The 20,559-nt window shown below is 45.1% G+C and overlaps 1 protein-coding gene across 1 annotated transcript; it reads left to right on the plus strand.

The window, feature by feature from the left end:
• The first annotated feature begins 597 nt into the window (after positions 1-597).
• LOC144680387 (heme-binding protein 2-like) lies at positions 598-19,822 on the plus strand. Its single transcript, XM_078541356.1, has 4 exons — positions 598-772; positions 6,559-6,688; positions 12,276-12,450; positions 19,651-19,822. The coding sequence occupies exons 1-4, from the start codon at positions 650-652 to the stop codon at positions 19,820-19,822; spliced, it is 600 nt and encodes a 199-aa protein (XP_078397482.1). The 5' UTR covers positions 598-649.
• The last annotated feature ends 737 nt before the right edge of the window (positions 19,823-20,559 follow it).

Below are 20,559 nucleotides of genomic sequence, written 5' to 3' on the forward strand. Positions count from 1 at the left end.
GTGACATCTTTTGTCTATCTCCCTCTATCCAGTTCTACCTGTCCCACTCCCCCTTAAACCAGTTCATATTTCACCTCTTTTCTATTTTAGCTTAGTTCTGTTGAAGAGTCATACGGACTCGAAACATTATTTGTGTTCCTCTCCGCAGATGCTGCCAGACCTGCTGAGTTTTTCCAGGCATTTTTATTTTTTGTTTTGGACTTCCAGCATCCACAGTTTTTTGCTTTTAACCCAAGAAATGAAACTGTGCAGACATGAAACCCGAAAGTTAAACTGTTTTCTCCCGGGTCACTAACACCAGCGACCGGCAGATCAATCTTCCATTCCAGGCAACTCCCAAACAGGGAGGGTTGACAATCCTGAGTGTGTGAAGTGGAATCAATTGTAAAATAGCTTCCCGAGTGTTCAGACTTCCCGGGAACCGGCACTCAGAGAGTTAATAGTTCCTCACGGCAAGTAACATTTCCATAATGAATCAGCTAGTGCGTTTCTTCAACACATGATGTTGCTACCTGCAGCTTAACTTTATTCAAAATCATCTTCATAAAACAGTATAAAAAGATCTGAGCTCTCTGCTCAAACTGCAGGTCCACCTGAAGGTGCTGAGAGTCATTCAGGGCGTTCACCAGTGATCTGAGCAGACACCAGGATGCTGAGACTCTTCCTAACTGTGTCTGTCCTCTTCTGGCAGCAACTTGCTGCACAGGATGAGGTGGAGAACTTCTGTTATGAAAATGACTGCATTGAGCCCGCAGAAGTCATTGTGGACAAGGTAAGTATTGTTCAGAGTTTCCTGCGTTCTGTCATGTTTGTAACAGGGGAAATTATTTAATGCCTGTTTTTGGGGTAAATAACCTGCGGTGAATCAACAGCGCACACCCCAACCCTGAAACATGAGACTGGACTGAAATTGGTCCTTGGGTCTCAGTAACATTTTATACATGAGCTGCTGTCGGCTGATTGGTCTCCACTGCCAGCTTGTGTAGTGAGAATATCAGGGTTTCTGTCTCCAGCAGCGGGTCTAAAGTGGGGTTGGTGTGGAAACAGAGAGGTTAGAGGGATGATGCGAAGGACTGTAGAGTCGGGAACATTCCTGTTACTCCTGTATACACTGAATCTAACCCAACTCCGGAAATTTATAACAGATTTAAGTTCACTATGTTACATCTGTAAGAAGCCAAGTCTTGCTTTAGGCGATACCCCACACCACAGATACCTGGAAAGTCACATCAATACAGCAGTGTCCTTAAAGCAGGTTTGGCTGTGAGAACTATACTCCATCCTTGCTAGATTAATATAAATTAGCGCAGTACTTCTGACCTCCGGGGAATTTTACCCAGGAAGTACCCCTGAAGATGTGCTGGGGACATCATTCAGATCTGCTGGCCCAGTTATACTGTTTTTTTTTTTAATTTCTTATCTCAGTCCAAATCAAGGTTAGTTCTTTGTTTGATTTCGGTGGGCTTCCCTAGGTGATTGTTGTCTCATTGTTTTAATGGGCTCACATGATGTTTATCATTGTCTTCCTGCCCCCTTAACTAGTCTTGAACTGAAAGCCATTGTATGTGTGGCGTATTGATGGGTTCGCATAATTGCATTGATTGTGGTCTTCCTGCCCCAGTAGTTAATAGTGATTATTTATGCAAGATTTTGATGGGCTTTAGTTTCATGTTGATTGTTTTAAGGGAAGAATGTGTATTCTGTCTCCTCTCATTGTCTGGTTTCAGGTAAATGTCCAAAAGTCATATCCCTGTTGATGATATGGAAAGTGTGGGAATTTTGAGAACCTTTCAACACCCCCCTGTGATACTTTAACCTTGCTTCAAGTATCATACTGGAAAAAAAAACAAAATTCCTGACGCTCCATAGTCAATCTTCCCCTGTAATTACCTATCTAAGATTTCATGACACATACATTCCCAATTCTTTAAAATGCGGTGTATGTAAGCATGCATAGGCAAAATACAGTTATTTACATACATCCAAACATTTAGGCGGTCCAACTTGGTGCACATACATCTTTATTAAAATAAAACAAAACATAAAATTCATTCTCAAAAATAACCAAACACAAAAAAAACAACAATCTTTATTCAGGAACACACAAAAAATATATGAAAGGTTCAAACAGGTGTATCTCTCCCCACCTTAGCATTATGCTTCTTCCAGGTCCTTTCGTTTTGGAACTCTGGAATTTTGCCATTTCCCTTGCACTGAGAGCACAACAGGTACAACACTATTCCCAGCTGGCAAACCACCAGGATGTGGGAAGCCATTCTGACCCATGAAGGGACCTCTGTGTTTTCGAAAATGTCCCACCAGGGTGGGACTGTGATAGCTTGAATCTCTCCCTCTATCTCGTGTGTTTTCTGTTCCAAAGTATAGAAATACTTTTGTGATAACTCTACAGCTCTTAGTCGTTTAGTAAGATGTTCTGGTAGAGGGGGAATTTCTTAACCGAAATGCGTGACAGAGCTCTGCAAGTTGGTAATGTTTTCCTTAACAGTGAGGTGAACAGTGGAGGGTTCAGGAATGCGGACAGTCTGCTTCTGGGCCACTTGAACTTCTGCCTTGGGTTTAAAACAAAAACTGCTGTCACTTACCGGACACTGGATGCGCCATCCAAGCTGGTAGTGGCGCGCACTTGTGGTGACACAATATGTCCCACCCCCTAGATATGCTACCTGTGGGGGAACATGGCCTTGTGCCATTACCTCCATGGTACAGTTTATAGACTGTGCACCAGCAGTTTTAAACCCGCACTATGGTCTGTAATAAACGTTCAAGTGCTAGGGACACAGTATTACGTGTGCACCCCGGCTCCGGCACCCAGAAAGGTCTGTACCTGTCATCATGTGCTCCCACTTTATGATGTAAGGTGGGACTGCTGCGAAACGGACGTGTGCACCCCCTTGAATGACTCCAATGTTCTCCACCCTATATACCAGTGCAGGTCGGGCTGTCCCACCCATGACCGGCATCCTCACTACTATACCCATGATGGTGTGGTTGGAGCGCCCACAATCTACTGGGACAGGGTAGGCTTCAGAGTCTAGGTGGAACTGACACGGGCTTAGTGAATTCTCAAATGGGTGGAGGGCTGCGAGGTGCTTGTTGCTGATCCAGGAGGGGAATAAACCTTGCTTTAAATCCTCCAGGTTGCTGTAGCCCTCGCCCAGCAACCATGCCCCGTGCAGCACACACACCTCATTCTGTGCAGCCTGGTCTGATGCATTCCTATCCTCTCGAATGAGTACATTCACTGCTTTGGCGTGCCTTTCCAACTCAGCAATAATCTCCTTTAAATGGACTGTCAGGGCCTGGTCCTCATGTAGCTCTGAGCCTGTCACTGTGTTCTGCTCTGTTAAGATTTTTCATCATTGTGTTTTTAAACCGTTTATTTGTGTCTGCAATTCTATGTCATCCAGACTGTTTATCAGAGAGGATCCTGTATTATATGCTGTGAAAACATCATTCCAGGTTCCCCTTCTTTGTCTCCCAGCATTGCTAAAGTACTCAGTGTGGGGAGTGTACAGTTCTGTTTTGTCTACATTGTCTTTTGGGTGCATGCCACGAGTTCAGTGGCCTTAACTGAGGCTGGAGAGGATGGAGTTATGCAAGTGTGTAGGTGGGAATCCCATTCCACCCCCTTCCCCTTGTCCAGCCATGCTGTGGAAAAGATAATGGATATGCCAGTGGGGCAGGTCTTCCACGATCCCCACATGCAGACATAGATTCCCTGTTCCGATTTCCACCACTTGTCCCAGCACACGCTCACCCCCCCATGGTTCCCGGTAATGGTCCGATGGGTGTCGTTCCCCAGTCGCTCCCAGTCAGCTGTACCATCCCCCATGTCTCTGCTCAGCTTCCTGAGCCACCACCACCTTCCCAGGGGAATCTGTCCTCTGCAGGTCAGGCACACGCGTTTCCCCTCAGTGACCCCGACCCGTGTGGCCACAACCTGTTTGCTGGGGCAGGGGAGGGAGGCCTCCCCGTAGGTGAACCCGGTCTAACTGGAGTATCGGGTGGAGTTAGATCCCAGCCACTCTGGCCATCTTCCCACATGGGAATAGGTAGTGATCTCCTCCACGTTACCTTCGCTGCCCCTCGCAGTCACAACCGGTGCTCTCTCCCCTGAGCACCCAAAAATGTGGGAGTCCTCCACATCACCTCGCCTCCCAGCGGCCATTCCTATCAGGGCGAGTAGAAGTATGCCCCCCATCCTATCGAAATCTTTTCTGTAGGGAGACATAAGAGCATATAGCCAGCTCCCGAACAGATTCACTGGCTTGGGTAAAGCATAGTCGAGTCTTGCAACCTCAACTCAATACAAACACTCTTAAACAATAATACTTAAACTACCAACCACCTTATTTAAAATTTAACTAAAACACCCAAACTTAACAATCTCAACATTAAATAACCGAAGCTATGTACATCAGCCCCCCGGCCCCGGGCGGCCAGGTTAATCCCTGTTCGGTCTACAGCACACTACTCCCTTCGGTGTGGCCGCCCTGTCCTGTACCTTTGGTCCCTCACAGCCTGCGACTGCTGGCTGGGGACTTCTGTCCTCAGATCGATCCCTGACTTGAGGGGCTGCCCTTTTAAACTGGGGAGCCGGTGACCACGGGTTCTTTGGCCGTGGCGTTCGTGGGGACCTTCTAGGGACTCTGGCTGGTGGGGGTTTTCTGGCTGGTGGGTCTTCAACCTGAGCCACTGTCCCCTCTTGTGTGGTCTGTGGAATGTCCACTGCCGCTGGCTGGGGATTTCTATCCTCAGGCTGTACCTCTGCTTTCAAAACTCCTCACACTCAGATCTGCTGGCCCAGTTATAATGTTTTCTTTCGAATTTCTCATCTCCATCCAAGTCTTGTTTGATTTTGGTGGGCTTCAGGTAAAAGTCCAAAAGTCATATCCTTGTTGATGATATGAAAAGTGTGGGAATTTTGAGAACCCTTCAATGGTTTACTTGCCTTTATTAGCCAAGACAGAGAATAAAAGAGCAGGGAGGTTATGCTTCAACTGTATGAAATGCTGGTTAGGCCATAGCTAGAGTATTGCATGCAGTTCTGAAATCCGAATTTTAGGAAGGATGTGATTGCACGAGAGAGAGTGCAGCGGAGATTTACCAGGATGTAGCCTGCGCTGGAGAGTTTTACTTATGAGATGAGTCTGGATAGGCTGGGGTTATTTTTCTTGGACCAGATGATATTGAGGGGGAACATGATTGAGTTGCGTAAAATTTTGAGGAGCACAGAAATGGTAGACAGGAAGGAACTCATCCCCTTGGTAGAGGGTTCAATAACCAGGGGGCAGAGATTCAAGGTAAGGGGCAGAAGGTTTAGAGAGGATGTGAGGAAGAATTATTTCACCCATAGGGTGGTGGGAATCTGTAACTTACTGCCTGAAAGGGTGGTCGAGGCAGAAACCATCATAAGATTTAAGAAGTATTTGGATGTGCACTTGCGATGTCATGGCATACAAGGCTATGGGCCTAGTGCTGGAAAATGAGATTAGAATAGTTAGGTAATTGTTTGACCAGCAAAGACGAGATGGGCTGAAGGGCCTTTTTCTGTGCTCTGGCCTCTATAATTCTATGACTGTATGACCCCTTGTGTGAAATAATTATATTGAATGATGTCATGCGACTAAGGCAGAATAAAGTCTTCTACTGCTTCCATAGAATGAAAAAGATCTTGTGCAGTTAATCTGAGTTGCAAGTTTAGAATCTTTCCACAAATATTAATTTACTGTCACCACTTCCATAAGGTACAACATGCAGAATATTATAATGAGGGCCGAGGCAGTGAACAAAATCAGTGTTATCGTCTGCAGTGTTTTTAGTAACTAATGGGATATATTGCATGATGCTGTTAAAGTAAAATTTGTAAACTCTGGTCTGTTTAATGGTCATGGTGGGATCACCTTTCGGGTGCACACAAATGAACACTGCATTGTATCATTGTAGCTCTTCATATTATTGACCCGTGCTGCATAAATATCAGAAGATATTTACAACCAGATGCCAACAATGTGAGTTACCATTTTACTGGGAACTTTCTGTGATTATTTGGTGAATTAATTGGTGAATGTTGAATGGGGATAAATGATCATGCATCATTGAGGGGGGAATTGTATGGTGGGGGGGAAGCGCATGGAGTGTAGGTGGTGTTGGGACTAAGGGGCTCGGAGACAGGTGGAGCACTAGGGCTCATGTCTTCTCTCCCTGGCCCTGAGAATACTCAGAGGGATGTGACTTCGTGTAAAAGGCTTCCAATAACACTCTCTATTTTTTTTATTGAAAACCCAAGGGGAGGAGCAAGGCCAATAGTGCAGGAAACACTAAAGCTGAAAGAGTGAATGAGAAAAGAAAATGAACCAGGAAGTGTTAATGCCAAGAATTCCATCAAACCCCCTAACTCTCTTTCAATCCCAGCCCATCCAGGACATGAATGCTGCTACCACACCTGGGAAATTAGCATGTCCTCTGAACACTGACGCTTTACAGAGGGAGTTCAGTTGTGTCATATGGTAATACATTCTGCTCTTTTTGCCTTAGAATTATGAAGAGAAAAAATTCCTACATCTCCAAGCTGTTCAAACAGTGGTTACTGGAATGGATATGAATCGTGCAATAGAGACCGGCCTGGAGAGACTTTTCAATTATTCACATTTCTCTAATGCTGCAGGTACATCAAATGTTCCTTCAAAATAACAAAAGGATAGAAAACAACCTTTCGATCTTTGATCTGTCTTGTTTCAAACTTAGTGTGTAGACTGAGACACTGACCGAAAAATCCCCCCATTGTCAATCCCAGAGGCTTCCTTGTTCACTTGTTCCCAATGGGTAGAAGTGCCACTTGGGCTATTCCTTTGATATCTGCAGACTTTATGCTCCCAGAATTGGAAGGTTTCCCACATATGGGGCGGAATCATCCCAGATTCGCACTCAGTGCGGAAGCAGGCAGGTAAAACGATGGTGGGTTTTCACGCCGTATCATCCCAAGCCCACCACATTATTTATGTACTCCCGGGAAACGCGCTATTTCCATGGCGGGAGGGCTGTCATTCACCTTCCCACCATTACCCCACCACTGCATCACGCCGGGCACCACATTTAAAGTCCAGCTGCAGGCACACATCTCAGTGCTTCCAGACCACAACTGCTGCACCTAAGACATGGCCCTGAAACGGAAAAGACTGCAGCCCACAGGTTCAGCGACACACCCCTCGAGCACCGTTTGGATGCCGTGGGGGCTCCCGGGATGTCCTCTCCCCCACTCTGGCCACAGGAAGGGCATCAACAGCACTAACCTGGCTTGGGAGACAGTGGCAGCAGTTGGCAGTGCCAACGCCCTCCAATAGAGAACAGCCACCCAGTGCCGCAAGAGGATGAAAGACCTCCTCCTTTCTGCCAGGGTAATTAGGGGAGGCGGTGGTGTAGTGGTTTTGTCACTGGGCTGGTAATCCCGAGGGTAATGCTCTGGGGACCCGGTTCAAATCCCACCGCAGCAGATGGTGGAATTTCAAATTTGAATTTAATTAATATCTGGAATTGAAATTCTGATGATGACCATGAAACCATTGTCAATTGTCATAAGAACCCATCTGATTCAGTAATGCCTTTTAGGGAAGGAAATCTTCTGTCCTCAGCTGGTCTGACCTACATGTTACTCCACACGCACAGAAATGTGGTTGACTCTTAAAAATGCCCTCTGAATAAGAGCAATTAGGGATGGGCAATAAATGCTGGCCGGAGCCAGCAACGCCTACATCCCATGAACGAATAAAAATAGAAAGGTCACTCATCATTTTCAACTCACACACTCACAAACCCATTGCACATCCAGAGGGTTCTGGCACTTGGAGGACGGCTGGAGGCCAGAATTGTGCTGAGTCTGAGTCAGATGATGAGCCTCTGGACTCGGTCATGTCACAGTTGCTGGAGCTGCAAAGGCAGGCTCGGGAACAACAGGAAGGGATGTCCGCTGCACTCCTCAGTTTGTAAGGCATGATGGAGGAGTCCGTCCGCCTTCAGCCTGAGGTGACAGTGCCGACATGCCAATGCACTGAGGTTAACACAGGTAGGACGGCAGCCACCATGGAGACCTTGGTCCAGGATGTTGCTCCTGCACTGCTATGTGGGCGCAACTCCATCGCTGATGCCATAGTGAACCTCCAACAATGTGCACCAAAGATGGGTGCCAGGCAGCTCGATCTCAGCCTGGCTACCCCTGCTCCTCAAGGGGTCAGCCTGGGACCTCTAGGCACGAACAGGGAGGAGGACCAGCAGGTGCAATCTCCAGGCCCATCCATCCAAGTGGCCCATGGAGCATCCAGCCCACCCGACTCCCAAGAATATTTGGAAAAACTCAGCAGGTCTGGCAGCATTGGCGGAGAAGAAAAGAGTTGACATTTCAAGTCCTCATGACCCTTCAGCAGAACTGAGTGAAGTAAGGAGAGGGGTGAAATATAAGCTGGTTTAAGGCTGGGGTGGTGGGGGGTGGGGGGAGAGAAGTAGTGGGTGGGGGGAGTGGTTGTAGGGACAAGCGAGCAGTGATGGAGCAGATAATCAAAAGATGTCTGATTAAAACCTCATCCCGCCCGTGGATGAGGTTTCACAAAAAATCCAAAGGCCACTTGGCCTTATCACCCACCCACCAACCGTAAGGTCGGACGGGCAGTGAAACATTTCATTCAATGGGACCTTTAATGTCCTTAATGGGCCTGTTAATTGTCGGCGGGCGAGCTGCCGACTGCTGCACGCACCTGCCCACTGAAATATCGCGTGAGGGAGCGATGACGTCGGGATGCTCGCCTGATGTCATCCTGCGTCATTTTACACACGTTCAGTTCGGGCGCGCACCCGCACGACGAACGGAAAATTCTACCCCGGGAAATATTACTGATGTCTGCACCTCGACAGTGCTTGTCATTGCTGCCAGAATGTAGTGGGCAGGTGCCACAGAGCTCGCTCATTCTCTCAGTGTGCTCTCAGCACCTTTAAGGAGGGGCTGACCCCCGTCTCTTCAGCATCTGTGACCAGTGACGCTGTGCTCCTGAAGGGCTCAGATGCTGAAGGCGGACAAAGGATCAGAAGCTTCTAAAGTTTCATGGCTGTGTCTCTATGATATGTCCCTGATCACAGAGCACAGGCGACCTGCCCCTCAGCCAGACAGGAGTCAGACATTGTCAGAGGCTATGTGAAGATCTATGGAGTGTCCTTGCTGCATGTCATCATAATCCTCCAGCGGACACAGAAAATCCTGCCCATGGTGGGATGGGATTCCAAACTCATGTTCCTACTCCAGCAGTGGCTGCTGAATTTTCCTAGTATAATAAAGGCTCCATATGCCAGGCATGAATCCCACTACTGGAGTCGACATGTACCCTTGTGGAAGCTGATACATTGCATCTCTCTCAGGTTACTGGATGCTGCTGGAATGCTGGGTCCAGACTGAGGCTCAGTGGCAGGAAATTCTGTCTTGTTACAGATAAATCATGTTTGACTAGCTTCATTGAGATATTTAATGGTTAATGTTGGATGAGAGTACAGGTGATATTATGTCTATACACTTTCAAAAGATGTTTGACAAATTAATATATAATAGACTGTTATTAAAATTAAAGCCCATGGGATTAAGGGGGTTGGCAGTGTGGATACAGAATTGGCTAAGTGACAGAACACAGAGAGTAGTGGTGGACAGTTGTTTTTCAGACTGGAAGGAAGTTTACAGTGTTGTTCTCCAGGGGTCAGGGGCTATTACACTTTTCATAAATATCAATGATCTGGAATCGGGTGTGCAAGGCATAATGCCAACATTTGCAGATGATATTAATGTTGGCAAATGCAGTAAAAAATAAGGAGGTTCTAACAGAACATCCAATATAAGTGTAGGAGCATGGGAGCAGGAGCAGGCCATTTGGCACTTTGAGTCTGCTCCACCATTCAATAAGATCATAGCTGATCTGGCTGTGGTCCCAGCTCCACTTTCCTGTCTGCCTCCCCATAACACTTGACTCCCTTGCCTAACAGGAATCTTCTAACCCTGCCTTAAATAAATTCAAAGACGCAGCCTCCACTACTTTCTGCAGAAGAGAATTCCACACACCAACAATCCTTTGGGAGAAAAATGTTCTCCTCATCTCTGTCTTCAAAGGGAGACCTCTTATTTTTAAACTATGTTCCCTCATTTTAGCTGCCCTACAACAGGAAACATTCTCCGGGTATCCACCTATCACGTCCCCTCGGGATCTTGTATGTTTCAATAAGATCACCTCTCATTCTTCAAGACTTCACTGGGTATAGGACTAACCTGTTCAACCTTTCTTCATAAGACAACTCCCTCATTCCAGAGGGTTCCAGTGAACCTTCTCTGAACTGCTTCTAAAACAATTATGCCTTATTTTAAAAAGGGAGATTAAAGCTGCCCAGTGCTCCAGATATGGCCTCACCAAGGCCCAGTACAGCTGTAGTAAAACTTTCTGACTTTTATATTCCATTCCTCCTGCAATAAACATCAACATTCCATTTGCCTTCCTAATCACTTGCTGTACCTGCACACTAACCTTATGTGATTCAGGTTTGAGGTCACCTAGATCCCTCTGTACGATCGGGTTCTGCAATCTCTTTCCATTTAAACACTATACTGCTTTTCTATCCTTCCTGCCAAAGTGAACAAGCTCACATTTACCCATGTTACACTCAATCTGCCAAATTTCTCTCACTCACTTAATCTGTTTATATCCCTTTGCAGACTTACTACCTCCTGTTGACAACTTACTTTCCTACAAACCTTGGTGACCTTGGCAAATTTAGCTGACATACATTTTTAAAAATGCTTTCAAGGGATGTGGGCATCACTGGCTAGGCCAGCATTTATTGCCCATCCCTAATTGCCCTTGAGAAGGTGGTGGTGAGCTGCCTTCTTGAGCTGCTGCAGTCCCTGTGGTGCAGATACACTCAAAGTGCTGTTAAGGAGGGAGTTCCAGGATTTTGACCCAGCCACAGTGAAAGAAATGGATTTGCATTCACTCCCTTCATGCAAGTCATTGATATAGATTGTAAACAGTAGAGGTCCCAGCACTGAATTCGTACAGATTTGTTAAAAACTATTTCCCTTTCACAAAGCCATGTTGGCTCTGCCTGATCAAATGCTGTAGCCTCCTTAATAATGGATTCTCGCACTTTCCCTTTGACTGATATTTGGCTAACTGGCCCATAGTTCCCTGCTTTCTGTCATCCTCTTTTCGTGCATTAATGTGTTACTTTAGTTATTTTCCAGTCCGCTGGATCCTTTTCAGAATCTAAAGAATTTTACAAGATTATAACCAATGCATCTCTAATCTATGCCACCGCTTCTTTTAAGACTCTCAGATGTAGGCCATCCGGTACTGGGGGCTTCTCAACCTTTAGGTCTTGTTTCAGCTGCAGCTGATGTTAATGCTCAGCAAGCCAGATCTCAGATTGAAACCCATCTCGGCTGATTGTAATTTTTTTTCCTGTATTGTAGAAACTTCAGAATGCTTCAGTGCAGAGGGATCTGGTTGTCTTCATGCATGAATCGCTGAAAGCTAGTATGCAGGTACAACAGGTAATAAGGAAGGCAAATGGAATTTTGACATTTATTGCTGAAGGAATAGCGTATAAAAATAGGGAAGTGTTGTTGCAACTGTACAAAGCATTGGTGAGGCCGCACCTCGAGTACTGTGCACAGTTTTGGTCCCCTAACTTGAGGAAGGAATTAGTTGTACTGGAGGCGGTTCAGAGGAGGTTCACTAGATTTATTCCAGAGATGCGGAGCTTGTCTTATGAGGAGAGATTGAGCAGTTTAAGCCTATACTTGCTAGAGTTTGGAAGGATGAGTGGAGATCTAATTGAGGTATATAAGATGCTAAAGTAGACATGCAGCGGATGTTTCCCCTTGTGGGGCATTCTAGAACGAGAGGCCATAGTTTTATGCTAAGGGGTGGTAGATTTAAATCAGAAATGAGGAGGAATTACTTTTCTCAAAGGGCTGTGAATCTGTGGAATTCACTACCTCAGAGTGCAGTGGATGCCGGGACGCTGAATAAATTTAAGGAGGAGATAGACAGATTTTTAATTAGTAATGGGTTATGGGGAGATGGTGGGAAATTGGAGTTGTGACCAAAATCAGATCAGCCATGATCATAATGAATGGCAGGGCAGGCTCGAGGGGCTGAATTGCCTATTCCTGCTCCTTGTTCTTATGTTCTTATTAGCAATACTGTAACATTGTGTTTCTTTGTCTACAGGTACAATTGTTCCCATCTCTGCACCTTGGACAGTTTCTGGATACATAGAAAATGGCACAATGGAACAGACATTCCTGATATCTGTTTTGATAGTTGCTGAAGTCATCAGTCCACCAGAACCAACAGATCAAACAGTTCAACTACGGAGTCAACCTTCTGATTGGTACTATGTCAGGTGAATTCAGTTACTGATACATTGTGTTTGATATTGCTTTAACTCAGCTTTTGTGTCAACATCACTCACCTAGAGTCGGACAGTGATAAATGGGCTTATCCGGGTACATGGGAACATTGGTCAATATTTATTGTATAATGGAGTGATTCATATCTCACAATCTGCAGTTCCTTCTTCTGAGAACACAGCGAGACCTCCCCATTCACATTAGTCAGGTTCATGTGGAGTTGGCTCCTGTTTTTCCGACATTCTCACATCCACCACCTTGTGCATTTTTGGAAGAACAAATTCACATCCTTGTTATATATAGATACAATAAGCATAGTGGGAGAGGAAGTATTGGAGGGACTGGCATTCTTGAAGGTGGATAAATCACAAGGCCGGATGGATTGTATCCAGGCTGTTGAACGAAGACAGGGAAGAAATCGCAGATGCTCTGAGGATCACTTTAAATCCTCACTAGACACAGGCGAGCTCACAGAAGATTGTTGGCTTGCGAATGTCGTGCCATTTTTTAAAAAGGGTGTGAGGTATATGCCAGAAAATTATAGGCCAGTCAGTCTGACTTTGGTGGTGGGCAAATTATTGGAGACAACTCTGAGAGACAGGATAAACTGTCACTTAGAAAGGGGCAGATCGATCATGGATAGTCAGCATGGTTTTGTCAGGGAATATTGTGTCTTGCTAGCTTAATTAAATTTTTGAGGAAGCAACAAGGAGGATTGACGAGAGTAGTGCAGTGGATGTTGTCTACATGGATTTTAGTGAGGCATTTGACAAGGTCCCACGTGGAAGACTGTTCAGAAAAGTGAGAGCCCATTGGATACAGGGGACGGTGGCTGGTTGGAACCCAAATTGCCTCAGTGACAGGAAACAAAGGGTTTCCAGTGGTTTTCCATCGGGCTCAGTGTTGGGACCTTGCTGTTTGTTGTATTTATTAATGATTTAGACGTAAATGTGGGAGGCATAATGAGGAGATTTGTAAATGACACAGAAATTGGCTGTGCAGATGATAATGAAGCGGACAGCTGTTGACTCCAGAATTATATCAATGGTTTCATTGAGTAGGTGGAGAAATGGCAAATGAAATTCAATCCGGAAAAGTGTGAGGTAATGCATTTGGGGAGGGCAAAAGAAGCAAGGGAATATTCAATAAACGGGAAGTTATTGAGAGGGGTTGAGGAAGTGAGAGAGTTTGGAGCGCATGTCCACAGGTCCTTGAAGGTGGTAGGACAGGTAGACAAGGTGGTTAATTTTATCAGGCGAGCTATTTAATATAAAAGCAGGAATGCAATGATGGAACTTTATAAAATGCCGATTAGGCCACAGCTGGAATTCTGTGCACAGTTCTAGTCACCACATTACAGGAAGGACATAATTGCTCAGGAGAGAGTGCAGAGGAGATTTACAAGAATGTTGCCAGGGCTTCAAAATTGCAGCAATGAGGAGAGATTGGATAGGCTCAGGTAGTTTTCCTCAGAACAGAGGAGACTAAGGAGTGACCTAATTGAGGTGTACAAAGTTATGTGGGGCTAGAATGGGTAAACAGGAAAGACTTGATTCCCCTGGCTGAGGGGTCAATTAGCAGAGGACATAGATTTAATGTGAGTGGTAGGACTATTAGATGGGACATGTGGAAAAACTTTGGAATTCACTGCTTAAGTTGGTGGTTGAGGCTGAAAAGCTCAACTCTTTTAAATGGTACCTGGACCTGCATCTTAAGCGCTGTAACCTGCAAGGCTACGGACCTATTGCTGGAAAGTGGGATTAAAATGAGCAGTTAGTTTTGTTTTCCCCTTTTTTGGCTGGCGCAGACATGATGGGCTGAATGGCCTGTTTCTTCACTGTAGCTTTTCTATGGTTCTATGGTTAATCAGTGCCTCACCCAAAACCATTTCATTTCATCATCTCATTGAGATGTCTGATGTTCTATTCTAATTAGTTTAAATGTCTCTTTATCTGCTCTTTCTGTGCTTAGTCATAAATTACACAGTTCCAATGTTACTGACACCCCTCCCGTACCCTGTGGAGGGGACATTTTCCTCATATGTGTCTGGATAATGAATGTCGGTGTGATTTGCTGACCTCAGAGAGGATCAAGCTGGGCCCAGTCCTTTCCTCACTCAACATTGACTAATTCACACTATCAGTGAGGGTCACTACACAGGACGATCTCCAATGTAGACATTGTCCTCCTGCTGCAATGAACAGTGATGCTATTTTGTCATCTGTAGAGCTTGTACATTGAGCTTTTACAGTGAGCAGTTGTGATCACAGAGATTGCTGTTTGGGAAAATTTCGGCCTAGTTTTCACTCTGTTTAAATTATTGATAGAAAGTCAGACTTGGGGACTGTGAATTCCCAACCAGTGAGCCCTGTGAACAACAATTCTCCCCAGGAATTCCCGATCACAGATTCTGTCCTCATATTTTAAACAATCAAAGAAAGTGGAAGTATTCCCTTCAAAGAGGAAAAGTTGGGGTGGGAGGAGTTTCCGGGTTATCAGCTGGGTGTGGGTCATCCTTTATATGGGTTGGCAGTATGTGGTAGAGTTGTAGAGAGCAGGAAATGCTGCAGGTAATTTGTGCACAGCAAGATCATACAAACATACAAATTAGGAGCAGGAGGAGGCCATCAGCCCCTGGAGCCTTCTCTGCCATCCACTAGGATCATGGCTGATCTAACTGTGGCCTCAATGTCACTTTCCTGCCTACCCCCTATACCTTTCACTCCCTTAATAGTCAAGAATCTATCTCCCTCTACCTTAAAACTATTGAATGACCCTCTTCTAGTCTCTGGGGAAGAGAGTTCCACTGACTCAAGACCCTGTGAGAGAAAAAAAGTTCACTTCATCTCCATTTTCAACAGGAGAGCTCTTATTTTAAAACTTTGCTCTCAGGTTCATGTCTTGGTTCACAATTATCACTGGAATATTATTTTTTCCTCTAAAATGGATGGAAAATATCTGTTAAAATCAGCTGCCATGTCCTTATTTTCCATTATTAATTCCACATTCACTCTATAGAGGACAAACGTTCACCTTAGTTATTCTAATACTTTTAAAATAATTGTGGAAATGCTTATTATTCATTTTTATGCTTCCAGCAAATTTTCTCTCATAATCTAATTTCTCTTTATTATTATTCTTATTATTATTCTCATTGTTCTTTGAGTCATTCTTTGTTGTTTTTATATCCAGTCCAATTTTCTGATCTTCGTGGAATTCTATGCTCTTGCTTACAATTTGATCCTATCTTTAACTTCTTTAGATGGCCATGGATTGTGTGTTCCTCCCCTAGAATCTTTCTTGCTCACTTTCTCACTGGAATGTATCTTTGCTGAGTGTTATGAAATATCTCCTGAAATATCTGCCACTGATCTCCACTGACCTATCTCTAAACCTATTTCCCCAGTTCACTTTAACCAGCTCTGTCGTCATACCCTCATAATTGCCCTTATTTAAGTTTAAAGCATCAGTCTTAGACCCCCTGGCCCATAACTTCTGTTCTCCGGGGCGTCAAACCCAGGAGATAGCCCAGAAGATGCACTGGGGCATCCCGCGGAAGTCCCCATGCAAGGATTGTATTCAAATTCAAACTTCCCATTGGCAATTACCCTGCACTGGGAACCATCCAATACTCGAATTTAATTCAGAGACTTGGATGGTTCCAAATCTCTTAGCAGGATAGTTACTCAGGGAAAGTTAGAATAATTAAAACCACACCTAAATCCTGGCTAACTATCGTACTAACATTCCCCTCCCTGCCCAGAAACACCCAGGGGCTGCCCTTGACACCCCGCATACCTCAACTAGCCCGTGAATCACTGACTACACTCACTAACCCCCGAAAAAATGGCAGCACACTGAATACACTCACTAACACCCCACAAAACGGCAGCACACTGACTACACTCACTATCCCTGACAAAACGGCACCACACTGACTACCATCCCAACCCACCAACTACCCCTATAATAACGCACACCCCCACACCCAGCCACCCTTCCGACCCCCCTGACAACCCCCTACCACCCTCCCACTACTCTCCTCAACTCTCAACTTCTCCCTACCCTCCCCCGACTACTCATCCAGCAACTGGTACAACCCTCTCGATCCCATGACAAACCCCCATCCTCCGCGGATACCCTCCCATTCCCGTGCCAGCCCCCGGCTCATCCTACCATCCCACCACCCCCACTGACCACCAGACCTCCCCCGATCCTACCCACTTACCTTACACACTTGAGGGAAAAACAAAACGCTAAAAGCTAAAAACAAAAATAAAAACACTTACCTTCTCCCTGGCTTCTCAAAATGGCTGAGTCCAAAAGATCATAAGACGTAGGAGCAGAAGTCGGCCATTTGGCCCATCAAGCTTGCACAGCTATTCAATGAGATCATGGCTGATCTGATAATCCTCAACTCCACTTTTGTGCTTTTTCCCCATAACCCTGATTCCCTTACTGATTAAAAATCTGTCTATCTCAGCCTTGAATGTACTTTGTGGCCCAGCCTCTCCAGCTCATTAAACTTTAAACTTACCTGCTTTATAGCAGCTGGTGCCATAAAAAGGGGTCTGGCCTCCTCTCGAATGATTCTGCTGCCCTCGACTGAAGGCCTCGGGAACACGCTGCACTGCACATTTCTCACCTGGCCCGAGGTGAAAGGTCGGGAGAGGAAGGTGCAGCTCCTGAGTAAGGTCGGAAAAAGGAGCAGAGTGGCAATCCAATAGTCGTTGTCAATTCACGGAAGTTCTGGCCCAAGTTCTCTGCCTCAAACTGAAAGTAAAATTCAATCATATTATGGTCACTGCTGCCTACATGTGCCTTCACTATTACATATCATTAAATAATCCTGTCTTGCTGCCCATAACCAGGTGTAGCATCGTCTGCTCTCTGGTTGGCAGTAGAATGTGCTGCTCAAAGGTACTGTCCCAAAAACTCTCTCTGAGCACATCTTGCCAACCTGATTCATCCAATTTATATGTAGATTAAAATTACCATTGATTATCACTGTACCTTTGTCACAAGCCCCCATTATTCCTTTCTGATACCCGCTCCTACAGTGTGGTTACTGTTATGGGGCCTATAAACCACTCCCATAAGTGACTTCCATCTCTAAATTAATTGATTCCACATCTTGATCTTTAGAACTAAAGCCATCTCTCTCTAAAGTACTCATGTCAAACTTAATTAACAGAGCTACCCTTCCACGTTTTCTGAGCTGCTGTCCTCCTGAAATGTCACGTACCCTCAAATATTCACGTCCCAGCCATTGTCATCGTGCAGCCATGTCTTTGCAAAGCTATCAGATCATACACATTTATTGTGTATTCAATTTAATGCTCCATGCAATTAAATACAGAGCCTTTAGTTCTATTCTTTTACTATTTCCCACAACTGCTCATACTCCCTAAGCAGAACCTCTTTCCTCATTCAACATATTTCATTGGTCCCCACGTGGACCATGACAACTGGATCCTCCACCTCCCACTGCAAGTTCCTCTCCAGCCCTGATCAGACTTCACTAACCCTGGCACCTGGCAGGCAACCCAGCCTTCTGCACTCTTGCCCTCAGCTGCAGAAAAGTGTGCCGATCTCCCTGACTATACCGTCCCCTACACCCACTACAAATCTATTCACTCTAAAGTGCAGAGCTAAAGTAAGTAAATTGAGTAGAGGTGTTGATCAAAGACTCAAAGGGCGGTATTTTAATGGAGGCGATGGGGATCTTGGCTGAAGAGCTAACAAGGGCTGCATAAAAAGTTTTTTCTTCAGATACCCCCTGAATCTCTTGTCCAAAGTCTTCAATCTGTTTCCCCTAGTTCTTGTACCATCAGCTAATGAGAGCAGCTTTTCCTTTTCTACCTTATCAACCCTGTCAGAATCTTGTACAGCTCTATCCAATCACCCCTCAACCTCCTTTGACCCAAGGAGAACAACCCAAGCTTTTCCAACCCAACTCTGTCACTAACATCCCCCACCCGGGGAACTATTCGAGTAAGTCTCCTCTGCACCCCCACAAGGAGCCTCACATCCCTCCTAAAGCGTGGTGTCCATCACTGAACTCAATACTCTAATTGTGGCCTCTCCAGATCTTTATAAAGGTTCAGCATCACTTTGCTGTTTTTGTAATCAATACCTCAACTTATGAAACACAAGTTCCCATGTACTTTGCTGAACATTTTCTCAATATGTGCTTTCACATTCAGAGATCCATGCACCCCAAGGTCCCTCTATCCCTGCACACTCTTTAGAATTGTTTCAGGATGTCTCCATTGCCTCTCCATATACCTTCTGCAAAATGCATCACCTCACTTTGTTTTTAGTTCATTCATGGAGTGTGTGCGTTGCTGGTTAGGCCAGCATTCATTGCCCTGAGAAAGTGGTGGTGAGCTGCCTTTTTGAACCACTGCAGTCCATGTGGTGTAGATACACCCACGGTGCAGTTTATAGTGTGTTCCAGGATTTTGACCCAGCGAAATTGAAGGAATGGTGATACATTTCCAAGTCAGGATGTGAGTGGATTTGAAGGGAAATTCCAGGTGGTTGTGTTCCCAGGTATCTGCTGCCTTTGTCCTTCTAGATGGTAGCGATTGTGGGTTTGGAAGATGCTGTCTAAGGAGCCTTGGTGAGTTCCTGCAGTGCATCTTTTAGATGATACACACTGCTGCTACTGTGCACCAGTGGTGGAGGGAGTGAATGTTTGTGGATGGGACGCCAATCAAGTGCGCTGCTTTCTCCTGGATAATGTCAAACTGCTCAAGTGTTGACGGAGCAGCATTCATCCAGGCAAGCAGAGATTATTCCATCACATTCTTGTAATTGGTGGACAGTCTTTGGGGAGTCAGGAGGTAAGTTATTCACCACAGGATTTCCAACCTCTGACCTTCTCTTGTAGACACAGTGTTTATATGGCTCCTCCAGTTCAGTTTCTGGTCAACGGTAACCCACAGGAAGTTGATAGTAGGGGATTCAGTGATGGTAATGCCATTGAATGTCATTTCCCTGTATTAAATCCAATCTGCTACTTGTCTGCCCATTGGGCTATCTTATCTATTATGTCACTGCATCTGTGGATGAACTGAATGGTGGAGGGTCCTCAGTGGGCTGAATGTCCTGACAATCCATTTGGCTTCCATACGGGCTTTGTCAGGAGGAACAAAAATGAAAATTATATATTCTTAATTCTGTTGCAGGGCTTTTGACAAGAAAGTTGATGAGCAACAATATGAGAAACTCGTCACTGAATTCCAGCAGGACTTGGAACAAGACAATCAACACTTTGATCCGAGATTTATCATTGCTTTTTTAAACACACATGGGCTCATGCATATAGCTTTTAGGAAGATAGTAAATCCTCTCGGGTAGGTTCTGTTATCTCTGTAGACATCGAACAGTGAGATGTGCTTAACTCTATTCTTAAACTGATTGAACCTTCCACTAATTACACATTGGGTTTAAGCTGGAATACTGTGCAAAGTTCTGGTCTCCTTTCCTAAGGAAGGATATATTTACCTTAGAGGGAACGCAATGACTGTTCATTAGACAGATTACATATATGTGCCGGGATTGGGATTGGTATTGGGACACATTCAGCACTGAGACCCTGTTTAAAATATTGCCCTCTACTGACAGATAACTCTGACTCCCACACACACTGCTGCACTTAATCTTCATTCAAAATTATATCAACACGTTAGCATCAACAGTGAGCATTCCTTCCCCATTTACATAAACTGGTCCCTTTAGTTGTTCTGTTCAGTGATTCTAAACGACGGCTCTTTCCAGGTGTCCAGCTCAATGTCTCCCACACTATCCTATGACAGACAGATCATGGTTCTCACCAGGGGCTGTCCCTCCTTGTCTTTCCCAAAGTCAAATAAAACAGAGGCTCTTCAATCCTGCTCCACCATTCAGTAAGATCATGGCTGATCTTCTACCTCAATTCCACCTTCCCACACTATCCCTCGCGTGTGTAATCTGTCTAATAAACAGGCATTGCAGTCCCTCTAAGGAAAGTTCATCCAACCTTAGGTAAGGAGGTCAAAACTACAGGCGTGGTGTCACCTATATAATGGAAGTAAAATTTATTTTCTCTTTACTCT

The sequence above is a fragment of the Cetorhinus maximus genome, chromosome 5 (assembly GCF_964194155.1).
Source record: "Cetorhinus maximus chromosome 5, sCetMax3.hap1.1, whole genome shotgun sequence".
Lineage (NCBI taxonomy): Eukaryota > Metazoa > Chordata > Chondrichthyes > Lamniformes > Cetorhinidae > Cetorhinus > Cetorhinus maximus.

Bases quoted from the DNA above. Each gene is read 5' to 3' on its own strand.
- LOC144680387 (XM_078541356.1), top strand. From the start codon at position 650: ATGCTGAGACTCTTCCTAACTGTGTCTGTCCTCTTCTGGCAGCAACTT. The intron at 6,689-12,275 runs GTACATCAAATG...CTTTGTCTACAG, and splicing joins ACATTTCTCTAATGCTGCAG to GTACAATTGTTCCCATCTCT. The intron at 12,451-19,650 runs GTGAATTCAGTT...ATTCTGTTGCAG, and splicing joins TCTGATTGGTACTATGTCAG to GGCTTTTGACAAGAAAGTTG.